Below are 26,554 nucleotides of genomic sequence, written 5' to 3'. Positions count from 1 at the left end.
TGCATGCATGGCCAACGGAGTGCTTTTGCGTTTATATACAAGCAAAGAATTAGAAAAAAATATATATTTTTCAAATTTAATCATCCGTCGAAAATCTCATAAACAGTTATTGTTCTCGCATGCTGCTCATTTCTTTGTGTTTGCCAGGAACCTCGGCTGCGCTTCTGCTTTGTCAGTAAACAATTAGTGTGACTTTGAACGTCATTTTGTTCGAATATCAGTAAATATATGTTTATTACTGCCCTGCACTGCGGGATCTGATAGGAAAAGCAGACATGCAAATGAAGAAATCTGAAAGAACCTGTAAAATAAAATAAAATAAAATAAAATAAAATAAAATAAAATAAAATAAAATAAAATAAAATAAAATAAAATAAAATAAAATAAAATAAAATAAAATAAAATAAAATAAAATAAAATAAAATAAAATAAAATAAAATAAAATAAAATAAAATAAAATAAAAAATAAAATAAAATAAAATAAAATAAAATAATTTTACCTACAATAACTGTCCAACTGATTTATTTATTTTATTTTTTTGAAGTTGCATTCAAAATCATGTGGCTCAAAAAAATCTTCCCTTTCAAGCGAGAATGGGAATAATGCTTGTGTACTAAATGTACACTCAACTTTGTGTCGTTCTTTAAGGTATTTTTTTATGCATTTGCTAAAAGCCTGGTCTGCCCACTTCCTTGTTAAAAACTAAACTACTCTATTTATATGTAAAACAAAAGCACTTTGTGCTCACTTCAAATATAGTGCTCTCTGTCATAAAGCTCTGATACGCTCTGCTAAAACGAGCACTGAATGTTCGTACCATCCCCGTTATAATTCGGCACGGGTGATGAGGATCTCAGCCTCTCTTTTGTCAGCTTTATGATTGACAAATACCAGTAGTTAGTGTTCTCAATGGAGGTCACATGGCAATTGCACCTTGCAATCACAATTTGAATCTGTGACCTCACAGAATGCTTTAAAAACTCATGTTCTTGCTCTAAAAGCAGAGCAGATACTCATTATCTGAGCGCCATTGACTGCATAGAGCATTCATGTTCTTCATTGTTAAGTTCCTGTGCTGGTATGTGCCCTTTCATGCTCTGCACATTGTCCCCTCAAGCAGCAAAGGTAGACTTAATCTCTTCAAAGCAGGTAAGGTCAGAGGGAAGATGACCTGCCCCTGGCTTTCATGAAACGCTTTTTGTTGCTGCGTCCCTGATGGCCTGGCCGTGCGGAGCCACTGACCTCTGTAGAGACCGAAGAAGCCCTCGTAGCGCACAACCTTCTTGAAGCAGTCTAAGCTGTTCTTGTACATCAGCTCATCAACGAAGGAACCTGAAGAACGCTGGTTCTGCATGCGGGTCTTCACCAGGTCGATGGGGTACACGGCGGTGGCACCCACGGCTGTCATGAGAGAAAATTTGTTATTATATGGAAAAGCAAGACTGTTAAAAGAGATGTACACCCCAGGGGGCTGATGAAGGACACTTCAAACAACAACAACAAAAAAAGACCGGACGGGAAGAAAGTCCGGATATTTTCACAGAACACATCAGTCAACTCTTATCTGACAACTTTGGGGTGGACACAAAGGGAATACAGCACCGACAGGCTTAATTAAAGAGTGAGTCGCCTTGCACTACCTCCTTATTACCTTGTCTCCTCCGAGAGAGCCAGTCTGGAGCCAAACGCAGGGCCAAGCACCACCTCCTTACGTACACACAGACCAACACACACACACCTCTGATCACTCACAGGTACAAAAGAATCCACCCAGGAGGTTCCCATGGTGCATAACCTCATTAAACGGGAGAAACAGCCCCCTAAGAAGGCAATAGGGCAGGCTTTGTTTTTCTTTTTGTCCAGTCTAGCTATTTCTCGTGTGGAGGAGGGGCTGCTGCTGCAGGCTCAGGTAAAGGGGTGGTGCACAATGATCCGTGACTGACTCACCTCCAGCCACGGAGCCCAGGGTGAACCTGTACGCCGACTCAGCGACCTGAATCAGAACCGAGCGAGACGCGTCCCCACCAGACTGCTGTGGACAGCAAAAAAAGACAAGAGAATCAGAACTCCCACCATTATGCAAAATTTCTAGTCAGATTTGAATAGAATAGAATAGAATAGAATAGAATAGAATAGAATAGAATAGAATAGAATAGAATAGAATAGAATAGAATAGAATAAATGCAAAGCTGTTACCAAAGCAAAGAGTGGCTTTTTCCAGAAAATTTTAATAATATTATAAAATATCATATATAATGTAATATAATATAATAACTTATAAATAAAACACTGCAAAGGTGTTATGAAAATTAAAGAGTGGCTTTTTTCAGCCAATTTTAATGCAGAATAGAATAGAATAGAATAGAATAGAATAGAATAGAATAGAATAGAATAGAATAGAATAGAATAGAATAGAATAGAATGCTGGAAAGGTGTTATCAAAATTAAACTGGCTTTTTATATAGAACAAAACTTAAAAATAGAATTTTGGAAATGTGTTATCAAAATCAGAGTGGCTTTTTATATAGAATAGAATATATAGCTTATAGCTTATATTCTGTCTTATAGCTATATAGCTCTTAAAAATAGAATGCTGGAAAGCTGCTATCAAAATCAAAGTGGCTTTTTACATAGAATAGAATAGAATAGAATAGAATAGAATAGAATAGAATAGAATAGAATAGAAGCTTAAAAAATAGAATGCTGGAAAGTTGCTATCAAAATCAAAGTGGCTTTTTACATAGAATAGAATAGAATAGAATAGAAATAGAATAGAAATAGAATGCTGAAAAGGTGTTATCAAAATCAAAGTGACTTTATGTAGAACAGAATAATATAAATATTATATTAATATAATATAATAATACACATTTTCAATACTGATAATAAAAAGAAATGTTTCGAGCGCCAAATCAGCATACAATAATTAGAATGTATCATGTAAGACTGAAAACTGGAGTAATGGCTGCTGAAAATTAAATTACATTTTAAAATATATTTTTAAAAAAAACTTGTTTTAAATTACAATAATATTACTGTTTTTATAGAACTTTCCAGATAATTGCTTTTTGCTTATCTGACTCAAATCTGGTGTTTTGAAGAAATTTGAAGTTTGAGTTGAGTATTCTAAAATGAACAAGAAAATAGAATGAGTAGGCATGTCGAAACTTTTGACTAAAAGCAGACAGAATTTCATTCAGCTTCCTGTTAGTTTAATTCATGAGAAAAAGAACTGTTAGGATTTTAGAACATAGTAAAATACTTAATTTAGTTGATCCAACCACTCTTGTTAATGAGAACTGCCATTTCTTAGCACAGCGTTAGTTGAGACGAGCAGAAACCACAGTCAAGCGGGCCGAGCCATGGCCATAGCCCCACAGTTAGAGAGAGCACAAGAAATAAGGCCAGCCAGAACCATCCAAGCGTCCCATGCTGCATTCCCCGCCAGAGATACAGTCGGCCTGCCTACCCGGGACCACCTGTCAGGAACCTCAAGGTAACTGCCCGGACCGCCACTGAGCCCCCCCTCTCAGGCTCACTGAGGGGTTAAGGGTGTGGGATAAACTGTGTTTGGGGGGGAAGGTGGTGAGGGAGAGCTGGCCAGCAGCCCATAAGGCCAGACCACAGCCCAAAGCAGCTCATTGTGGTGGGACTGGCGTCTCTGTCCCGGGCCCCCGCTTCGTACGGCCCTGCGCGAAGGAATAACTCAGCCCTCAATGTGTTTGGAGGCAGAACTTCTGATAAAATAAAGAGGGAATATCTAGGCACAGACACACACTCTTTCTTTTCCCTGTAGAGTATTCAAGCCTTTCTGTCTGTTTTCATTTCCCCTCATCTCGCCGTCAGACGTTGATAAGTTTCCTCGACTGCTGGGCTTGCGTTTCATTTACAGCTTTTCTTTTTGGGATCTGTGTGCCCATGACAGATTCAGATATTCTCTTCTTTCACTGCTCTGGTTAAAGCGAAGGCTCGAGCTCAGCAGTAGCTGATGAAAAAATCCAGAGGGGCTGGAAATGATGCGTTGAATTTTTAAAAAACAAGTTCTCAAATTATCTTTATCTACCAAAAAAGCAACCAAGACATTAAAAAAAAGGAGTGAACCAGTAACATCAACATGATCAAAAATATCACATTTAGATAATTATAACTTGTCAAAATGTTGTGATAGGATATCTATGGATATATAAGTCACATTTCTACAATGATAGAACAATAGAAAAACTGAACAATCTGCTCCATATTTCAGTTTGCTAACCAGAGATCAAAACCATTCCATCACTGTCAAAATCGCTCAAGTGCACAAACATTCCAAGAATGCACAGTAAATACCACTACATTTACTTATCGGAAATGCTGTCATGTCTTTTAAGAATCTCAAATTCTCAGAGAATGAGTGCAAGTGTATTTTGTTTGTAATTATCTTTTATGCATCTCTTTTTGTTATTATTTATTTATTCATTTATACACTACTGCTTAAATGTTTGCAATCAGTAAAATTAGTTTGGAAGAAAAATTCAGCAAGCACCAATTAAATTGATCAAAAGTGACAAAGACATTTACTAGAATAGGTTTTCATGCTTGAATGTTCATTATTTTTCCCATATTTGACATTGTTGCAGCTCCTCTCTTCCCAGTCTGTCAGTAACGCTCTGTTTAGTTCCTATCTCTATTAAGTCTCTCCTTCTGAAAAGAGTAATGTGCTCTGATTGGTCAGCTGGATCAGTGTGTTGTGATTGGTCAAACGCTTTGAGCATGATTTGGAAATGTCGCGCCCCTTATCATAACAGCGAGTTTCAACACACTACTACTGACTATAAACCCTAACACTCAAAATAATTAATTGGTTTGAGTAGGGCAAACTCAAATTAAATTAAAGCTGCAAGCAGCGATGAAAGGGCCCTCACACCCGGGCTAACCACCACCTGTTGGCCTCAGGAAAACAGTGAAAAGTGGGAGACATGCATGTAAGCGAGTAAATAAAGGAGAATTATAGCAAAATCATGTAAAAGTGCCACACTTCCTGCTGCCAACAGGTGGCGCTATAGCTAACTGAATATTGTCATACAGCATCCTGTTTTATGGCAAAACATCGAACTTTGTTAGGGCGCCACGGACACACCCTTTGGTGAAAACTCTAGATCTTCGCAATTTAACGTTGCAAAGGCCTTTAGATTAGACTGACCAAATATGACATTGATCTGATTAAAGTCTCCAAGAGACTTTTTTGTAGGTATTGGGCTGATAAATGTGTGTACCGAATTCCAAAACCTAGTGAAATGTAGCGAGAGGGGCTTCGGGCCCTAACAAGTTAGTTCAATTAATAAATTAACTTTTATGAGTATTTAGAACTTTCTTTTTCTTTTGAGTTCACCAAACTGACACATTTAAGTAATCTGAATTGTTTCATTGTTTTGAGTTTTATGAACTTGTTTCTTTTAATTTAGATAAACTCAAATTTACCTGAAACTGGGCTGGGATTTCTATTTCCCAGCATGCTTTGCCATGACACTCGAAAGAGAGAATAAATGTTAAAATTAAGTGTTATATCATGTTTTTTTTTTTTTTTTGTGCAAGATTAATGTAAAGTGGGGGATGTAGTACTTATTTAGAAGAGTTTAGAAGAGTTTATGTTATGTGGGGTTTCAGTTCAGGTTCAAGTTCAAGCATTTCATAAATGTTCTATATTGTTGTACTCTTTCTGCAATTGCTATGCTATTGTTATCAAACCATTGTGTTACAAATAGAATTTGCTGAATTAGCTAGTTATAGTTAAGAGTTTAAGACTTTGGCGCTGATAGCCTCGTGGGCAGCACGCTGACAGCGCTATTGCACTTCGGCCGTCCTGAGTTCAAGTCCTGTCTCATGGACCTTTCCTGTTTCCCTCTCTCTCCCACTAAGCTTCCTGTCTGTTTATATGACATAAGTTATAAGTTTATGAATTAACTTGCTAAAAAATTTCAAGTTAAGAGCAATTAAAATATATGAGTGCAAAATTGAAATCTGCCAGTTCTGCTTACTTAAACTTTGCTTAAAAAAACTTAATTTTTTTTTTTTTTTTTTTTTGCCAACTTATTCCGGTTTACAGTGTAACTTAACCAGGCCTCGTCCTCTTTTTGTGCCTATGCCTTGGGCGGGATTTATTCAAACGAGCAACGTTTGTTACCAGAAGAAAACTAATGGAGGCGTTTCAGGGAGTTCAGTAAAACAGTGCACACAGATATAGAGAATAACTCCCGCTGGAGGGAACTTTGTGCTTTATAACTTATAACTGTGGACCTTTTTTATTCTCAACCAGCAACATAACACACTAAAGAGAGCTAAATATGTAAAAAAGAAGCATAAGAGGTCCTCTTTAAAACACTCAATTTCTATAGCTTACCTGTCTTTGAATCTCAGCAAGGTTGTAAGGAAGAGCTCCCTCCTGCAGAGGTGCAATCCTCTCAATGTCAACTAAACCAACACGCCTGTAGAGACCAAAAACATGGGCAGACATAATAAAACAGCTCAACAGATTCCAACTTTTTTCTACCATTTCAGAGCACAACATCTTCAAGATGTTTAAGGAAGAGTGGTAGGTATAGTGTGCCCTCACAGGCACACTTGACTCAAAGTGAGTTGGGCAATTACAGTATCACATTGCAAAGAAATAATAATGTCCACAAAGCAATTCCTGATCACCGTTTACTCCAGAGATACTTTGAGACCCACCCAGTCGAGCCATAAGTCAGTTCATAGGTCAGGGTATCTGACTCTTCAAATATGTTCATGTGATATCTTTGGTTTTCAAAAGATGGGTTTAGCTCACCATGATTACAGCGCTCTATGGTTCAGAGCAGATATTTAGTAAATACACTTCCAAGCTCATTACAGTTCTGGTAAGAATTCTGCAGCAGTTACAGTAGTGTGGAAACATGTGTGCTCGCTACATGCTGCAGAACAAGCTGGACTGTGTTCAAAACCTCCCGCTGTACAATAATAGGAAGAGTCATGTATCATCGACTATGCAATTGCCAGAACAAGACTCAGAATAGAGAGACCAGAAAACTTTTCACATATAATTACAGAAGTCAAACAATGCCGTTTTTAGAAGGCGAGAGTGGCTAGAGAGCTCTGAAACACAGAGGCTGAGCTCAAGTATGTTATGGCTGAGACTCGAACCCTCCTCTTGATGGGGAGAGGCTCTCAGACGATGATTCAGCACGGCCCTGTCGCCATGGTGACTCACCCTCTCGGCTCAGACAGGTCAGCCAGCTGGAACAGGATGTCCACTTCCATAGGGGTCACCTGGCCAAACCTTTGGGCAGCAATGATGAACTCCTCTGGGGAACAGAGAAAGAGAGTGATTTTATTTTTGTATGGTTTGTATGAATTAAATATTAGCAATAAGTTTCACAAAGATATACAGTTTTTTAAATGTTTTTGAAATAATGCTCCCCAAGGCTGCATTTATTTGAGCAAAAATACAGTGAAGACAGTAATATTGTGAAATATTATTACAGTTTAAAACAACTGTTTTCCATTTGAATGTAATAAAATATTTATTCAGCCAAACTTTATTTTTAGCATCATTATTCCAGTCTTCAGTGTCACATGGTCCTTCAAAAATCATTCTAATATGCTGATTTGCTGCTCAAGAAACATTTCTTATTATCATGAATGTTGAAAACAGTGTGGCTTAATTTTTTTTTTGTTGTGGAAATGTGATTTTTTTTCCAGGATTGATTAACAGAAAGTTCAAAAGAACAGCATTTATTTGATATATATAATTATATATTGTTTGTAATAATAATAATAATAATAATAATAATATATGCATAATATATGTAATATATAATAATAATATATTGTTTGTTTTTTCTTTGTAGCATTGTAGTCTTTTCTGTCACTTTTGATTAATTAATGCATCCATGCTTAATAATTAATTTCTTAAGAAAAAAAAATCTTCTTCACCCTAAACTTTTGAATGGTACTGTATTTGACCACTTAAGCAACATATAAAATATATGACATTATTATGACATTGTAATTATAAATAACAATATTAAATCAAGTGGCATCTGCAAACAAATGATGAAAACCTTTTTTCAGTCGTTTTTGCAATTACTTTTAGCCAAATGGTCATTTTTAGTGGATGTATGAAGTCAGTAGGTGAATTATGTTTGAAAGTGTGCATCGCTATGTCCTACTCAGTCAGAAGGGCAGAGCACTTGAAGTAAACACACTGAAGAGTGCAGGACAGCACGGTCACATACATCCTATATCAAGCAATATGTCCCTGCCACTATTGTCAATTAGAACACTGCATTATCAAACGCAAAATTCTCATTTATAGCTGTAAAAATTATTCTTTCAAGTTAAATATTGCCAGTTGTGTCTTTAATTCAATACAAGTTCAATTTGTGCACCATCTCTGTTCGCTAAAAACAAGCAAAGTAACATAAATAATATGTTTTTTATACATTATATTATTATATATAATAATATATTTTCAACTAATAGTCTTTAGGTCTACTAAAAGTCCACAATTGAGGGTTTAAATTACCTCAAAATGAATAACATGATTATAAACAGTAAAATTACTTCCTCAAAGTGCCATGTTCCCTTCACTAACAGCCTTGTGCAAGAGCTCTTCATGCAGGGATTTGGCTGATCATTTTATTTTAAAACGACCCTATGGGTACCATGCCATTCAGTATGTTTCATTAAAATAAAAGCCTTTTTAAAAGTTTTAAGCTGTCCAAATATATTTTAGTGTCATTGTATAATCGCTGTTCTATTAATAAACTATTATTTTTACACGAATGACAAATGCACAATCTGACTTGTGATGCAGCCTGGAATCAATCATGCCATGTTCATCTGGCCTGACTGAGCTTGTTTTGTTTTTTTCTGTTTTTCTCCATTTCTGTCACCTGATGGAGTTTGGGTTCCTTGCCACTGTCGCCTTTGGATTGCTTAGTAGGGGACACTTAATATTCAGCAATATTATTGACAGCACTGACACTAGAACTGAACTGAACTGAACTGGATGATGACATGAAATCATGAATTGAAATCATTCCATAAATGATTAACTTTACACAGTTCTTGAACTGAACCAAATCAATGCTGATCTGATTTTTTAGAGCAGAAGTGAATTATGTTTGCATCACTGATCATTATTATCACTGTATAGCTGCTTTGAAGCAATCTGTATTGTAAAAAGCGCTATACAAATAAAGGTGACTTGATTTGACTTGACATCCCTACATGTTTATAATTCCTTCAAATATTTAGTAAATCACTGAGTCCGGAAATGTATTGGATATCAGTTGGTTGTGCAGGTTAAGTGTAAAGTGGTAATGAGCAGAATGAACACAGGCCGGTTAACAGTGGGATTCCCACTGCTCTGGTATAGAGTGACTAGTCTGAAAAAGGCAGCAAGTGTTCTTACACAGAGCCCTATTGAATCAAGACCAGCTCAGCTTACTCCGGCCTTAAACATGCTGTGAAGTGTGAAGAACGCTCCAATCAAAGATCACGCAGGGCATCAGTCTCTTCAGCTCCCTCCAAAAACAAACACAGGCTACCGATAAGTGCGAGGAACATGCCGCCGAGAGGATTCGACGTGCCAAAAATCATATTTGATTCAGAAAGTTGGACTTTCAAGCATCAGAGTGGAAAAGTAACTCTGAAATCACGTAGTCGTTATCGGTAGCGATAAAATTCTGCTGTAGAATGAGCAGAAAAGCAGTAAACTGAGCCACATTGAATGTTTTTATACAATTGCGAGCTCTTTTTGCTATCTGCGGCCTGTGTGCGGGGTGATGTGTTCCCTATTTTCCCCAGGTGGCAAGCAATAGCTTTTGCAATGACGAAACTATGCTTCGCGTACCGCTCAAAACATACGGAACCAATCAGCTGAGGGTCAACAAGAGAAGTAGACATGGAAATTCGCACGCACAGGTCCCAGCGGAGCCCGATGGCGGCCTACAGCCTCTGTGGGAACAGCAGCGGTAAATGTAGCCTCCCCACCCCTGGCCCCGGTCTCCACAGGGCTGATAGCATCGCAGGCTGGGTGTGTGCAGCAAGAGTGTGTGTCCGAGACGCAGAGCTCCATTGCAGCCAGACTATGAGGGCTGTTTCACAGGTCAGCAGTTGGCCAGGGAGACACAGACTAAAGGTTTTTTAAGGTTTTTAAGGCTTTGTTTCAAAACTGACAGGTTTATTCTGTACTTAAACGTATATTTACAATATAACAAAGACACCTTAAAATAAAGTGTAACCAAAATTGTTAATAAATTAATTTTAAAAATTGAGCAACAGCAAACTGATTATATATATTATATATATAAAACATTATTAATTCATTTATTCATTAACAATTTATATAATATATATTTTTAAAAACTACATATTTCACAACATACGTAAGAAATAGGTAAAATTGTAAACAAAAAATGTATTTTTATATATAACACACACACACACACACACATATATATATATACAAATATATATACATATATATATATAAAATTTTAACATTTATTCTCCTTATCCAGTCCTATGCAAAGCATGCTGGGAACTAGAAATCCACTGCTATTTTCTGAGGTTATCAAGAAAATTTCATTAAGTTACTACAACATAAATTAAAAAAAAAAAAAAAAAGCCATTTAACGCAGAAATGTGACATTAAATTAGACGTTATTAAGTTGATCTAATGATCAACATTATTATCAACAGATAATTAAAACAATGAATTAAAACAATTAGAATTTTTCACTTGTAGCCATGCATTTATTTACGTTGTGGTAACAGGTAAATACTTTTTAGAGTGCACATATACATGACAAGTGAACAGGGATATCTCCAGCAATGCATTGTGGGTAACATTGTGTTTTTTGTGGCACATTCACGCTGTATAGTACGTACTACATTTGGTTTGAATCTTACTTCATGACCTTTAAAAAGTATGTTCTATATAGTATGAATGGGTGTAGTATAAATGAAATGTTGTCATGTTGTCATTGTCATGTGACCTACGGCGTCAGTTGCGTCGCCTCGCAGCCATTTACAAATCCTCTCAGTGTCCATCAAATTCAGAATCACGTCATCCGGGTACTATTCACCTACTGTTTTATGAATACTATGAATTCGGACATAATTCTCTGCTCATATATAGTTTTTTTCACATAGTTTACAGAATGGAAGATTGCATATTCAGACGCAGCGGCAGTCAGTCTAATCAGGGGAGGAAGGACAAAGTCAAAACAAAACAGGATAAAAAAAAACAAAAAAAAAAACACTAACCTTTAGTAACTTCCACATCTCTGCGGCTGCCTGCCAGGGTGGTGTAGATCTTCCTAATGAGCTCCATGTTGTTTAGCAGAGAGTTGAAGCCATTAAAGTAGGAAAAGCTGACCTGATGTGACGTACTGCCACCGGCTGCCTGCAAAATTGGCAGATGCACACACAGACATTTGCACGAAGACATCCTTTTATGAGGGACAGAGGTGATAAATAGCTGAGAATTCTATGGAGTGCCAAACATTAATCAAGCTACAGTGCGGCGACATCTTTAGCACTTCCACCCCACAGAGCGCTAAATAAATACATGTGTTTCACAGAGAGCCACACTGGTAATTTCAGAGGGATTCAAGCTTGAGGGCCATTTTTAATTAAGCTGTTTTATGAGGAGAGGGACATATAAAGTGGAAAACTAACATGAGGTAAATCTATAAATAGCATCTGACAGAATGCTTCGCCTTCGCTACTCTGATGGCAAAAGAAAATGGAAGGAGGAAAAGGAAAACTAGGTAGTGACCAGCTAAAATATTAAGCAGTTATGATATTAAACATTTTTTAAATGTATCTGATGACTTTAGAGACTGAAAGGAGCTGAAAGAGCGCTTACATAGTTGTCTTCAGGCCCAAGAGGGTTTGAGAAAGAAAAGCGAGAGCAGATTGTCTCTCACTAGATGGCGCTGTGTGCTTTGCAGAAATGGTGGAGTCTACCTGAACCCACAAAAATCAGACCTGCTCTAAAGTTTCCTTAACCAAGATGTCATTTGTAAAACCCCTGCATAAACCTGGCCACAAAAAAGTATAAATCTTTATGTAGATGTGATAAAATGTTTATACCTCCTGTCTTGTTTTGCAAGCCATCTAAATTAGAGGATTGAGTGTATAGACTGGGTCTGACGAGCGTATTGTCTTTAATTTATTTCTAATGGCCTCGAAATTGTGTGTTTACAAACATCTCCCAGAATCCCAAGGTTTATGAGGCACAAACCGTGGAGAAAATGACAGACTCCACGGAGTGTGTATAAAACAGACTGCTCTCAGACACACACACACACAGCCCTTACAAACAAATATCTCCTGGTGGTTTATGTGAAAAAAAGTCTATCCCGAAACTATCATGAAGTACAACCACTGGCTGAAAAGGCTAAAACATAATTAAAACATAAACTCACTGCAACTAGGCATTCCTCCACGAATGGTGTAAGCATGTGGGGTCTGATGGTCACCATAATGTCCCTGAAGTCCAGAGCCGTGACGGTGCCTGTCCTGGCCTTGTCTCTCTGCGCAAAAGCCTGTCTGGCATGTTCAAGCTGCATCTCCTGCAACACAGTGAATGTCAATCTGAGCGATTTGTACTGGAAAAAACAAACGGATATAGATATATTACATGCATGTGATTTTATAACATAAAATAAGTGAGATGTATGCTGTACAACTGGCAATTTTATGTATAAATGCAAATGTAAATAATATAAATAATGGTAAAATTAGCTCCAGATATAAAAAAAAGTGTGTGTGTGTGTGTGTGTATATATATATATATATATATATATATATATATATATATATATATATATATATTAATAAAGACAGGCTAAAGATTAACTGACCCCTATGCGTTGAGCTGAATCAAAATGCATCTAAAATATAATATAGATAAACAAGTGTTAATTATATTATTTTTTAAATCATAAATTCGAAATAAATAATAAAAATTATATGAATTTTATTTACAATATTATTATTTTTTTAAATGAGCTTTTTAGGATCAACAAATTATTTACAAAAAATATTTATATTATTATTTAATTATATATTTATAATATATTAAAAAAAGTATATATATATATATATATATATATATATATATATATATATATATATATATATATATATATAATGTATATTTATGTATATTTTAATATAATATACATAAATAAATAAACAGTATCAGTTTTTTTGTTCATGATATTTCCACGTGTTTATTTTATGTATTCGTTTATTTTAAACTAATTTATTTTGCTTTGAGACATCTGATATAAAGACACTTGGAGAGGAAACTCTCATTTTGTCGATTGTGCAACTCATCTGGAAGGGTTGCAGTATCACATCAAGAGACGAGAATGACTTTCTTACACACCTCAGGCTTTTAAAGAGAGTTGTTTTTCTCTCTCATCGCATAAATGAGCTGCCGGTGCAAAATACTGGAAATATAGGTCTGCTGTGTGAATATGGACGTGTCTTCGTATAGAAGAAACGCCTGCGCAAAAAACTCTATTAGAGAAAATGTCAAAGCTTTGAATGTCAGACTCCATGCTAACCTATTTCTGATATTATAGAAATGTCACTGACTGTCCTCATAAAAATACAGCAATAACACAGATTGCTACTGGTAATTTCTCTATTATTAACCTATTTTTCACATCAATTTACTTATTTGAATATTTGCAAATCAGATGCTGGAAAAACAAAGATGATTTATTTAGACAAAATACGTTTTTTTTTTTTTTTTACATGCTCCTCTGCCTTTCACAAACACACAAACAATGTTTTAAACAAGGAGGAAATGCCAGTAGCACTGTAAATAAAACAAGAGCAGAGGTAGAGGTAAATAATATCTGGCTGTAGATTTTTCCTGTCTTGCATTGTGCTGCTCCAGCCACAAGCATGTGGAATTGCATAATAATTGTGGCTCTGAACCTTACAGTTTACAGTTAGTCTCTTAAAACCTTGAATTACTGCAACTGTGAGTGTTTCAAAAGCATGGTTTTTATTTACGGAGGAGAAGAACAGAACCTCCGAAAGCCAATATTCAAACCACCATGGCATTTATTGTGCCTTTAATTGTCTTTGGATTCAAATAAAAACATTTGATGAGCCACCTCTGTTTGGGTCAATTATTTCAATTCGAGCACTGGCATTAAAACCGCATTTAAACAGTGAAAAAAGTCTTAAAGATCTCATCATCGATGTTCAGGTTAAAGAAATTTCAAGATGTTGGACCTTTGGTTAAGACAGTAATACCATTTCTGACAGAAGAGCCAGATTTCCGACATGTCTTATTTGTAGGTGGTCAAAGTGTTGGAAAGCATCCATTCATAAAGGAAAGGAAAATAATTTCGAGAATTTGTGGGTTTCATTGAGACTAAATTTTCTCATCTGTGAAGCCGCTGGTTCATTTTTACAGTACTGGATGATACTGTATCATTTCTGTAGTGGATAAAATCTAACACCGGATTTTAAAATCACTCCAAATGACCGTAAAAAAGTTGCAGATTCAAAGAAAATGAAATAAATGAAACAGGAAATGTGTTTTTTCATCGTTTTCAAGTTCCAAAAACAAAATTAATCCCGTCTTGGCCACAAACACAATATCGGCGTGTTTCTCGTAGTTTCCCAAAAACCCATCTGGTCCAAGTTAAGTTTAATATAAAAAGCTCATTCAAATATATAGCGAGCGTAGATGCAAACTTGGCACAGCCGACCCCTCACACCCCCTCTGCCTACTCTCAGGTCTAGACGTAATATTGGAAAATGTCTTGCACACCACAAATACAAAAGGAATACTGCTATTCTTCGTGTAGGAGAAAAACTTTACCTGGTTTAGACTGCACTGAGGTTACGTCACCTAATGAGAAACAAATGCTGGCGTAGGAATATAACTCCAGTGTTTCATTAATGACTAACTAGGTCAATATGCCTCGCTGTGCTGCTGGAAAGCGTGCCCAGAGCTGTGTGTCAATCTAGGCAAGACCAGGCACAATATACACCAAACAAGACATTACATCGATCTGAGCTCGGCGGCGGGGAAGGAAAGTATGTGATGGGGATAGTATGAAAGTGAACGTGTTTGGGTGTACGTGGGGGGAAAGGTGGGCGGAAGAGAGAGAAATTAGACAGCAGTCATACCCACCAGCAGAAACTGAGTGAACTCCCCGTAGTTAAGGTGTTTCTTCCTCTCTGCGCCAAAGTGAAGCTGAACAAATTCTGAGTTCCAGTTAAAGGGGATGTGCTGGTGAATAGTGGTCTGACCGAAAACTTGTTTCACATCCTCTGAAATCAGAGATAACCCTGGTGTCAGAAATGTCATCGTTGAGGATTGAGTTACAAAACTATGCATTGTTTGATTTCTATGATTGTACCAGCAAAACACGTCTAAAAGTAAATCTTATTTAAAATACACAAGGCATCAAATTGTTTGTAAACATGGAAATACACAAAGTTAAAGCATTTTGAAAAGTGAGATGAAAGTCAGATGTTCTTGCTCTTTGGATCGTCTGGAATCTGGTTTTGGTTGTGGCGTTCATTAAATCAAATAAACTAAGAAAAATACTAAAAGACTGTGATATTCTTGTTAATTTTTCAACTGTTCACTCACGCTACACTCAATAGTGCTGTCAAATCAATTAATCGCAACCAATCGCATCTAATATAAAGTTTGTAAATGCATAATGTGTGTGTATATATATATATATATATATATATATATATATATATATATATATATATATACACAGTATATATAAAATATATACTCACACACACAAATAAACATTTATGTTAGATGTGATTAATCGCGATTAATCAATTTGACAACACTAGCAATAAAACTCTGGCCGGTTATGTACTTGCTCAGACATTTGGATAACTTTTAACCAAAAAAAGTTACAGACTGCGTCTTTAAAAACATGATCCTCAGGTTGTTGAAAAATACTAAGACATTGTGATATTCATGTTGATTTTTCAATTCAACAGTTCACTCGTGCTGATGATAGAATTAGTAATGAATAGTGCTGTCAAACCGATTAATCACAATTAATCGCATCTAATATAAAGTTTGTAAATACATAATATGCGTGTGTGTTTATACAGTATATATAAAATATACACACACAGAGAGATGCATAAACATTTACGTTAGATGCGATTAATCACGATTAATCGATTTGACAGCACTAGTAATGAAACACTGGCTGGTTATGTACCCGCTCAAAAATTGAGTTTGGATCATTTTTGACCAAAAAAAGTTACGGACTGCATCTTTAAAAATATGATCCTCAGGATGTTAGAAAAATACTAAGAAATTGTGATATTCTTGTTGATTTTTCAATTCAACTGTTCACTCATGATGATGATATAATTAGTAATGAATAGTGCTGACAAATCAATTAATCGCAATTAATCGCATCTAATATAAAGTTTGTAAATACATAATGCGTGTGTGTGTATACGGTATATGTAAAATATACACACACACACACAGATACATAAACATTTATGTTAGATGCGATTAATCGATATGACAGCACTAGTAATGAAACACTGGCTGGTTATGTACTTGCGCAAAAATTGATTTTGGATAATTTTTAACCAAAAAAAGTTATGGACTGCATCTTTAAAAATATGATCCTCAAGTTGTAAGAAAAATACTAAGACATTGTGATATTCATGTTGATTTTTCAATTCAACTGTTCGCTTAAGCTGATGATAAAATTAGTAATGAATAGTGCTGTCAAATCAATGAATTGCAATTAATCTCATCTAATATAAAATTAAATAAAGTGTGTATATGTATGTGTATATATATACATATATACATATATATATATATATATATATATATATATATATATATATATATATATATATATATATATATATATATATACATATATACATATACACACAAACACTTATGTTAGATGTGATTAATCGCGATTAATTATTAATTTGTGATTTGGGTTAACTAGTGATTTGACTGCCCTAGTAATGAAACATTTTTATTAAATTAGAAAAAAATGCTAAACAGAAGTGGCAAAATACATCTATGCATTGAAGAACATGACAATAAAAGCAAAGAAAAATGGGGTTTAACATTTTGCTCAGAAGCATTCCTCATGCAACGTGCAACAACTCCAACAGGTTTTTCCCATTTATGACAAATTATATACAGTCGTTTAGCAGATGCTTTTTATACTATTACAACAGAGTTCCACTGTGGAGCTACTCCAGACCTTTATTTTATCAGTGTTTATGAACCTGTCAACACTTCTCAGTCCTTCTTTCATTATATCGCTTTGGAGTTGCATGGCAGCCGGCAAGTTTATTACCTCTAATTCACCTAATTGAAGTTGAAGGGGGGGGGTGAAAAAAAAAATGCTAGTCATTCATTAATTAAAACCTAAAATTTCCAAACCCTTAAAAAATAGCCCTTCATAATATGACTTGCAATGACAGGGTTTATTAAATGGTGAAAAAAGACTGTTTAATGTAACAGCAAGAGACCTTTAATGCTTTTAATGACATTAAGAGGGTTATAAACGGGAGTCTCCTGTTCACTTTAACACAGAGCAGCATTTCATTTTCCTACCCTCTGTAGTGCATCACAATAAAGTGATTTTGACATGACCATAATCTTAGTCAGAAGTTATTTACTATTTATGTTTAGGTGACTGCAGCAGTTGAAAAACAGGTGTATGAGACAAATACTGCCTATGCATTCTTATTACAACTAAACCCAGACATACTCCTGATGACATGAGCAGCAAGAAACCTTTGAACAGCACTGTAACATCACATCTAAATAACCGAGTCATATGAATATGAACTACGTATATGTGCATGCATTATCTGATCTTATTCCCTATTGACTAAAACAGGTTGATGAAAGTCTCTTTCTCTTCGCCTAGGCACTTTGGGTAGTGCATTTGAAATGAGCTGATCTGACAGGTCTCGCCTACAAAAGGCAAATTAGACTATTTAAGTCAATTAGGGAAATTTAACGCATGAGACACACACACATGCATTCTTCTTTTGCCAAGTTCATTTGCAACATGAACGTAACTGCAAATGCAACATTTCATACTATTGGTGTATTAAAATCCTTTGTTCTTAGTCTTGTCTGGAATCAAATAGCCACAATGAATGTACAGCGGAAGATTATACTGATGTCTGTTTGAAATCGATCTGCATTTTAAAGATCTCTGACAGTGGCTGAATGAACCCGATTAAGAGATTTACCTTTGCTGATCCTGTAGTACTTCGCTAAGTGACAGGAATCTGTCTGTCAAAGCAAATATTCAGATTAGACTACTTAACATTAGCCCTTTGTTTTGAGGCTGGTGACTGAACAAAAGGTGCTTTAGAGTTATACTTGATAACCTAATTGATTTAGGCATTCAGCTGATACAAACAGCGATTAGGCCAAAATACAGAAATGCATAGGATGGAAATTCAAATGAATTGAAATTCCTGGAAATTAAACAACAATCTTAAACTAAAAAAATACTTCATCATTTAAATGTGAGAAACAAAACAAAACAAAATGGGTGTGCCTAAGTGCCTAAAACCTTAAACAAAAAAATACTAAAAACACCAGTACACACTTTTTATCATTTAAACGAAACAAAACAAAACCCAAAAAAGCATAAAACAAAACAAAACAAAAACAAAAAAACAAAACAAAAACGAAACCCAAAAAACCTTCAAACAACAAAACAAAAACAAAAACAAAACAAAACAAAATGGGTGTTATTAAAGAATGTGAAGTGCCTAAAAACTTTTAAACATGGAAAATTCACTGTAACAAGGCTATTGAATGCCTGAATAAAAGACACCAATATTCGAAAAAACATTTATATTTACTATTAATAATTAATAGATTAATTAAAGCAGCTTTTTTGACAAGTAATATAGTTAATTCTTGTAACTGAAGGCTGTTTGATGTTGCCAAGCAACACAGCAACTATGCCCATTTACACAGAACGTGCACGGACACAGGTGAACTTTTATCAACATTCAAAAGCAGCTCATCCAATCAGAATTTCGAGCCTGAACTCTGTTTTATAAAGAGCATTGCACACTTACCAAAAGTGGCAGTGCCATTTCCAGTTTTGTCGAAGAGCTGGAAGGCGACCATGAAGAGAGCATCCGGAGCACACAGCACCGACTCAAAAGCCAGAAACTCCTGGAAGGAGATCAACCTGATGGAGACAAACAGACTTACAGCGTACATATTGTGGACACTTCACTCCACCAGCCTGGCATTACATTATTGAATGATGAGAGGGTATCACTCGCTGATTACTGCTTCTCGTCGCCAAACAAAAAAAGGTAGCACATATTTTCATTGTGAACACTTGACACTTGAGTGATTTGTTCAACTGTAATTATCAGCCTAAAATTATGATGTACAAAACATCTAAACACACAGTCCAGCTTCAATTCTAGGCCCAGAGATTAAGTGAATGACAAAACAATTTGACATAACAGGCTATTCAATGATCCCAATCTTGATTGAAGTGCTTCCAATTTGACTGTCAAATGTCATTACCTTACTGAAAATGGGACCAGTTCATATAAGACCCACAGGATGGTTGGGAACTCAGTAAATAATGTGATTACTAGAGAACCAACCAACAAGTCAAGCAGCAGTACAGGAAGGAAATAATCTTGAACTATTGGTATACACATACACTGCCAGTCAAAAGGAGACAATGTTTGTCATGGTGTTTTCATGTACAGGCGAATACTTAAAATGTTTGAAAATATATTCATATATAAATATATTAATCAAAAGATATATAGTTAACAATACATTAATATACTAAATATCTTTTAAAATATTTGTTTTGATATATTTATAAAATAATTGTAAATGTATATAATGAATATAATGAAAGAAATTTCTACTGCAAAACAAAAATATTAATTCGTTTTCTTTTTTAATGAATGATTTGAACCAGAGAGTGAAACAAAATGATTTGCTATTAGGGGTGGGTGACATGACAAAAATATCAAATCATGATTTTTTAAGAAAATCACGATTGACAATTTTGTCATGTTGGCTTTACTATTTTGCAAGTGACTGAGCAGTGCAGACAAACTAATTTCCCTATTTTAAAAATGTAGCCTTACAAGTTAACAAAATATAAAAGAAAAAAGAATGACAGAATATTTAGGCCAAAGTAGGGGTGGGCGGAGATGAAAATATTTATTTCATTATTTTATCTTTGTTAGTAAAAATCTTTAATTATTTTTTTAACAGTAGGTGTATTTAACAGTACAGCATTCAAGTAAGAATTTGAATAAACAAATGTAAAAATAAAACACTAAATGGACTTCACTGTTTAAATTATATATGCACTGATTCTTATTAAAGCTACTGAAGTTATTCAGTAAAGAGCAGTAAGTGATTTTCTCTTTGTCTTTTGTTGTTTGATCAACTTTAATGACAAGCGGCAGAAGGTTTTTTAGGCTGCTGTCACTTTAAGATCTCAGATCCAATATTCAGACACGCATCCGGTTTTCTCCCAACTGTTTACGTTCACTTAAGACATAATCAGCTATGTTTATGTTAACCTTGTGTGTAACTGACAGTTTAATCAATATGAGATGCGAAAGATAACATAGTTCAGTACTCACATGCTGTTTGACAGGCTTTTAATGTGTGTACATGCTCAGAAAGACAATTGCATGTCAGTACAGCGTGCAAATAAAATATTTAACCAGCAAGGATAAATGATGCATGCAAATAATAAACTTACATGATTGAGAATAATTACCATGTCATGTGAGTTTAACCCTACCTATGCGTTAACATGTGATGTGACTGCCATGATCCAAAATCATATCACACACCCATATTTGCTATCATTTTAAAAAGTGCCAAATGATAAGATGTGCTCAACGTTTGACTGACAGTGCACATTTAGAGTAAAAGATAGGAAGCTTTCATATATTTGGCACGATTTTAAGATTATTTCATTAGTTCCTATATGTGTGCTCACTTTACAGTGAGGGTAAATGGGTGCTATTGTTCAACAAATAATCAAGTAAACCAGCAGAAAGATTAAAAAATTTATATCAGTAAAAGGGAACACTAACAGCACTACTTCTGCAAATGACTGAAAGTTTGAATCATAATGGAGAGCATGACATTTGCTGAATATCAGAAAACATATAAACATGCACACAAACGCACACACACACGTATCTACCTCATCAAATAAGCAATTTCAGCGTTCATAGGAAACCCTGGGGACCATGCAATCTAGTCTTTATTTAAGCGCAGTTCAAAGTTGCCTCAACTCCATTATGAATTTCACAAATGGATACAGCAATTACTCGAGGTCACTGCTAACGAGCAGTCCCAATGCATGCATCTCTAATTTATTTCAATTTCCAGGGAGCAATGATTACATTTTCGTGGCCACTCTAATTAATTTTGTTACTGATGAAATTCAAAGGAACTGAGAATTTGTGCGCTTCCAGCATGCCAAATCAGCCACATTGTGGAGTCAAGAGTAATTGTTTTATTAACTAAGCTGACAGTAGGAGAACAGGAGCCTGCTGTTTCAGAGTGGGTGGAGAGCTACAAAGGCGATCCGCTGGGCCCAGGCATTGATGATTAAAATCAGAAAGCAAGGAGAAATGATACAGATGCTGATACAAAAAGAAAAGTGTAACGAAACTTAGAGAGTGATTATGCTCCCTTCACTTGCTATCAGAGTTTCCTAGTTAAAAATTGGACACTGAACGCCCTCTCAAGTTGTATTTACCACAGGGAAGCTTTGGGATAATGCTGCCTTTACGTGTTATCAGAAATTTCCTACTTCCCGCTTCTGAAGTTGTGATTACGAGCTTGTCGCATTCAAGTGCTTTGTTGTCAGAAAGAACAGGAATCATGGAGGACACCAGGTTTATTTTTGCCTATTTATTAAGAAAATCTTGTTGAAGCCAAAATTATATTTAGATTCCCATTCATTGACACAGCACTATCTATAATTCTGGAATTTCAATTCAATTCACATTTATTTGTATAGCGCTTTTCACAAAACATATCGTTTCAAAGCAGCTTTAAGAGAAAATGCATGTCAACATTACAGTTTAGAGAAATCTGTTATCAGAGGTGACTGTGTCCAAATTATGTAATTTCAGAAATGTACTTACACAAATCACAAAGTTAGCTAACAATGTATTAATTTAAGCAATGTATTCATTTAAGGCAGAAACAATGAGCTCATTGAAGCAATGAATACCTGTTTACACTGTGTCAACTTGTATAATTTAGAGATTTCATTTGGTCATGATGAAATATATATATAACTGAGTATCATAGCAGTGGAAACTAATTCCATGTTTTCTTATAATATTACCAAGTTGCAGCATATATATTGAAAACAGCAGAGGGCCTAACACAGATTCTTGTGGCACTCCATAATTTACTGACATTATCTTAAAAATGTTCCCCTTTTAAACAGACAAAATTGTATTGGTCTGATGGGTACAATCTAAACCACCTTAAAGGTGCCCTAGAACTTTTTTTTAAAAGATGTAATATAAGTCTAAGGTGTTCCCTGAATGTGTCTGTGAAGTTTCAGCTCAAAATACCCCATAGATTTTTTTTTTAATTCATTTTTTTAACTGCCTATTTTGGGCATAATTAGAAATGAGCCGATTCAGGGTGTGTGGCCCTTTAAATCTGGTGCTCCATGCCCCAAGAGCTCGCGCTTGCCTTAAACAACATAAAAAAAAAGTTCACACAGCTAATATAACCCTCAAAATGGATCTTTACAAAGTGTTCGTCATGCAGCATGTCTAATCGCGTAAGTACAGTGTTTATTTTCATGTTTACAATGAGTTTGAGGCTATGCTCCATGGCTAACGGCTAATGCTCACTGTTTGAGAGATTTATAAAGAATGAATTTGTGTTTATGAATTATACAGACTGCAAGTGTTTAAAAATGAAAATAGCGACAGCTCTTGTCTCCGTGAATACAGTAAGAAACGATGGTAACTTTAACCACATTTAACAGTACATTATCAACATGCTAACGAAACATTTAGAAAGACAATTTACAAATATCACTAAAAATATCATGATATCATGGATCATGTCAGTTATTACTGCTCCATCTGCCATTTTTCGCTGTTGTTCTTGCTTGCTTACCTAGTCTGATGATTCAGCTGTGCACAGATCCAGATGTTCTGCCCTTGTCAAATGCCTTTCATAATGTTGGGAACATGGGCTGGCATATGCAAATAGTGGGGGCGTACACCCCGACTGTTATGTAACAGTCAGTGTTATGTTGAGGTTCGCCTGTTTTTCAGAGGTCTTTTGCACAAATGAGATTTATATAAGAAGGAGGAAACAATGGAGTTTGAGACTCACTGTATGTCATTTCCATGTACTGAACTCTTGTTATTTAACTATGCTGAGGTAAATTAAATTTTTGAATCTAGGGCACCTTTAATGTCCCTGTATACCAGTGTAATTTTGTAATATTTTATGATCTATAGTGTTGAACGCAGCACTGGGTTCAAGAAAAACTAGTATTGAGATACAGCCTTGGTCAGAGACTAAAAGTGGTAAATACGACTTGAGAGTGTGTTCATATCCAATTTTTAACTAGGAAACTCTGATAATTCCGATATCATGAGAAGGCAACATAATCCCTCGCTGAGTTTCAGTATGCTTTCCGGTACACACAGTATTAAAACGCATCTCCAACATTGGAAACCACCGGAAGGCAAGGAGGGACTTCTAATCACCAGATGGTATCGCTTTCATTTCAGATCAGCTTGATGGTCACTGTAATTGATTTTGGAGTGTATCTGCATTAAATACCCTCCAATCAACGTACACAAAAATGAGTTGTGCATGTAGTTTCCCAAGCGCCATGCCAGGCATGAGGCTTATGATGGTTGATTAGCAGTTCCTTGACTACTAGAGAACAATTATGCTGGTACACAAACACACTAAGATGCCGTAGCCATGTAAAACAAACTAAACCCAAGCTCAAATAATAAGCCCAATGAAGAACATTTTCCAACCATCAACTGAAATGGAACAGAACCAGAAGTGTAACATGGGGAATGCAAAATGTTTTGTTTCTCAAATATGACACTGAAACGATTTAATAATATGGACAATTCTTGTGGAACAAAAAAAAAAAACCTGGAAAATGTTAAATGTGCTACAATTTAAAAGTCTGGGGTCAGTAAAAAAAAAAGTTTTTTTTTTTAAAGAAATCAATACTTTTGTGACTTTTACTTGAAAATTCAGCTTTGCGTCACAGAAACAAATTACATTTTAAAATATATTAATATAAAAAAAAAGTTATTTTAAATTGTAATAATATTTCACAATATTTCTGTTATTACTGTATTTTTGTGCAGTCTTAGTGAGCATAAAAGACATCAAAACAATTAAAAAAATCTTACATACCCCAAACTTTTGAATAGTGTAATATGGAACATTTATGAATTCTTGATCTTATGTTACAATCACTAAAACTCAGAAGTGGAAGACTGTAGAAATCAATAAATTTATTTTCATAAAACAAAATAATACTATGCTGCTATTAAATTTTAATGTGTTCCGCTAATCAAAACAGGAATACGTTTGTACAAAGCATATCTCCCAGTGGGTGCCACGCACCTTTAAATTGTGTTGTTTCTAAAACCGAAAGGTGCTGGTAAACACTGTCCTTAGCAGAAACACTATTTACAGACTTATTATTTCAGTGGTTTAGCGTTGTAGCTTTTATCCGTGACAGGTGAAGAGAGAGCACCTTCAATAAGCTCTGGCCCTGTCATTGTCACTGACAAGCGTACATGCGGAGGGACGCGGGCTGGTTTAGCTTTCCCTGAGTGCATACCTCAGACCAGCCTGAAACCACATGGGCACGGACTGCCATTTTCTCAGCATGTGCTCTTTACAAAGTTTTAACCCCCAAGAGGCTGCAGAGTTTCACACTTGAGGAGTTTTTCCATCAAAAATGGAGAGGGGAGAAAAGATAGAGGCAGAAAAGGAGAGAATGGCAGATCTTTGAATCAGCAGGGAAGTCTACATGTGTTGAATGACTGATTCAGAAACGTTGGCAGGATGCCGCAGTTGAATAAAGGAGAAGTGATTCGGTGCCTGATGGATGTCACCATATCACTTGATTTATTCCAGCTCAGGAGGAGGTAGAAAATGCATCATGCTGTTTGTATCCATCTCATGAAACAGAGATAACCTGTGAATCATCTCAATCAGATGAAAACCTACCGAGGTTGTAAAACACTTCGTTTTCAGCAAAAACATCGGCACCCACACAAACAGAGCTTTTTGGTCTTGAAGCTTGAAGGTTTCGAATACATTTCAATATTATTTAAGCTTCATTTGTACAAAAATATGAACTGATGTTAGTACTTTATGTCATCGCAATCCTGGGACGAAGGCCTCAAAATTTCTTCATTTCCAACATTGCACAATCCTGACGGCATGAAGGTTCTGACCACAGCCACCACTACAACCAAACAATATTATATGCTGAGGCCGCTGCATTACAGAACATATATTGTGGATAAAATTTATGGTGTAACTATATTCAAACTGAACCGATATGAACCGCGATACTCTCATGGCGTAGCGAATGCGCCCCGCTCCCTGCTGCCCCAACCAACCCTGGCCCATTGGATCTACACGGCGAATACAGCATTTTAGCCTAACCACCAATAATCGCAATAAGCTCCACGTTTTGTTAGTTTCAATACGAAACAAAGCGTCATCTTTAAAATTCTGTTCATTTTATCACAAAATTCAAACAAAAAAAAAATGCCATTTTGACGCTCTTTAATGTGGCATGACAGATCACTGTACAGGCACCTCAGTTTAGGCGGCAGCGTGGCGCGTGGGTGAACGCGATCATCTCTTCATCTGATCTTTATATTACAGAATATACATGAAAGAACATCTGAAGTATGTTGAAAGATACAGTACAACTTACTGGAATGTGTCATATCTCGTGTAATCGTTCAATCAGTGTTTCAACGGCGGAAAGACGTCAATAAAACAGCTTGTAAACACTGTGTCAAGTAGCATTTACCTCAGGCGAGTCCACAGCTGGTTAGTCCGCCAGAGAAATGAATCTTTTGCTAAATATATGCACTATATTAGCCTATATATTCGTTATATTTTACTTAACTTCTTAGTGGTGTCTTGATTATTCAATGTATGTTTAAATGAATCTATCATGAAAATGACAGCCACTGTGTAAATTATTATATTTCAACAACGAATTGGAATAAAAACATAATTTTGTATTAGATAGAAGTTAATGCAATGCCTTGAGTGCAGTTTACAAGTTTGCATACGTTTTCTTTTTTAATGGTTGATTATTATATCTAAAAAATACATAGCAATGGAATTTAGGCTAATAGTTTGGGCTCTGAACCTTTATTATTATAGTAATGTTATTATAGTAAGGGGCTCCCTATATA

The 26,554-nt window shown here is 35.6% G+C and overlaps 1 protein-coding gene across 2 annotated transcripts in view; it reads right to left on the bottom strand.

Annotated features, from left to right (window-relative positions):
* LOC137037348 (electrogenic aspartate/glutamate antiporter SLC25A13, mitochondrial) overlaps positions 1-26,554 on the bottom strand; it is a 55,956-nt gene that overhangs the window by 24,925 nt on the left and 4,477 nt on the right. For both annotated transcript variants that reach the window (XR_010897276.1, XM_067411272.1), the window contains exons 4-11: positions 19,154-19,269; positions 15,201-15,340; positions 12,460-12,606; positions 11,294-11,432; positions 7,227-7,320; positions 6,381-6,465; positions 1,949-2,033; positions 1,244-1,402 (exon numbers count right to left, since the gene is read on the bottom strand). Coding sequence is in view for 1 of the 2 variants with exons in the window: in XM_067411272.1 (XP_067267373.1) it covers positions 1,244-1,402; positions 1,949-2,033; positions 6,381-6,465; positions 7,227-7,320; positions 11,294-11,432; positions 12,460-12,606; positions 15,201-15,340; positions 19,154-19,269 (965 nt within the window). In the remaining variant the exon portion in view is untranslated. The remainder of the gene's footprint in view (positions 1-1,243; positions 1,403-1,948; positions 2,034-6,380; positions 6,466-7,226; positions 7,321-11,293; positions 11,433-12,459; positions 12,607-15,200; positions 15,341-19,153; positions 19,270-26,554) is intronic.

The sequence above is a fragment of the Chanodichthys erythropterus genome, chromosome 15, assembly GCF_024489055.1.
Source record: "Chanodichthys erythropterus isolate Z2021 chromosome 15, ASM2448905v1, whole genome shotgun sequence".
Lineage (NCBI taxonomy): Eukaryota > Metazoa > Chordata > Actinopteri > Cypriniformes > Xenocyprididae > Chanodichthys > Chanodichthys erythropterus.
The sequence above is the reverse complement of the archived record's forward strand: the minus strand, read 5'-3'. Positions and strand labels throughout refer to the sequence as shown.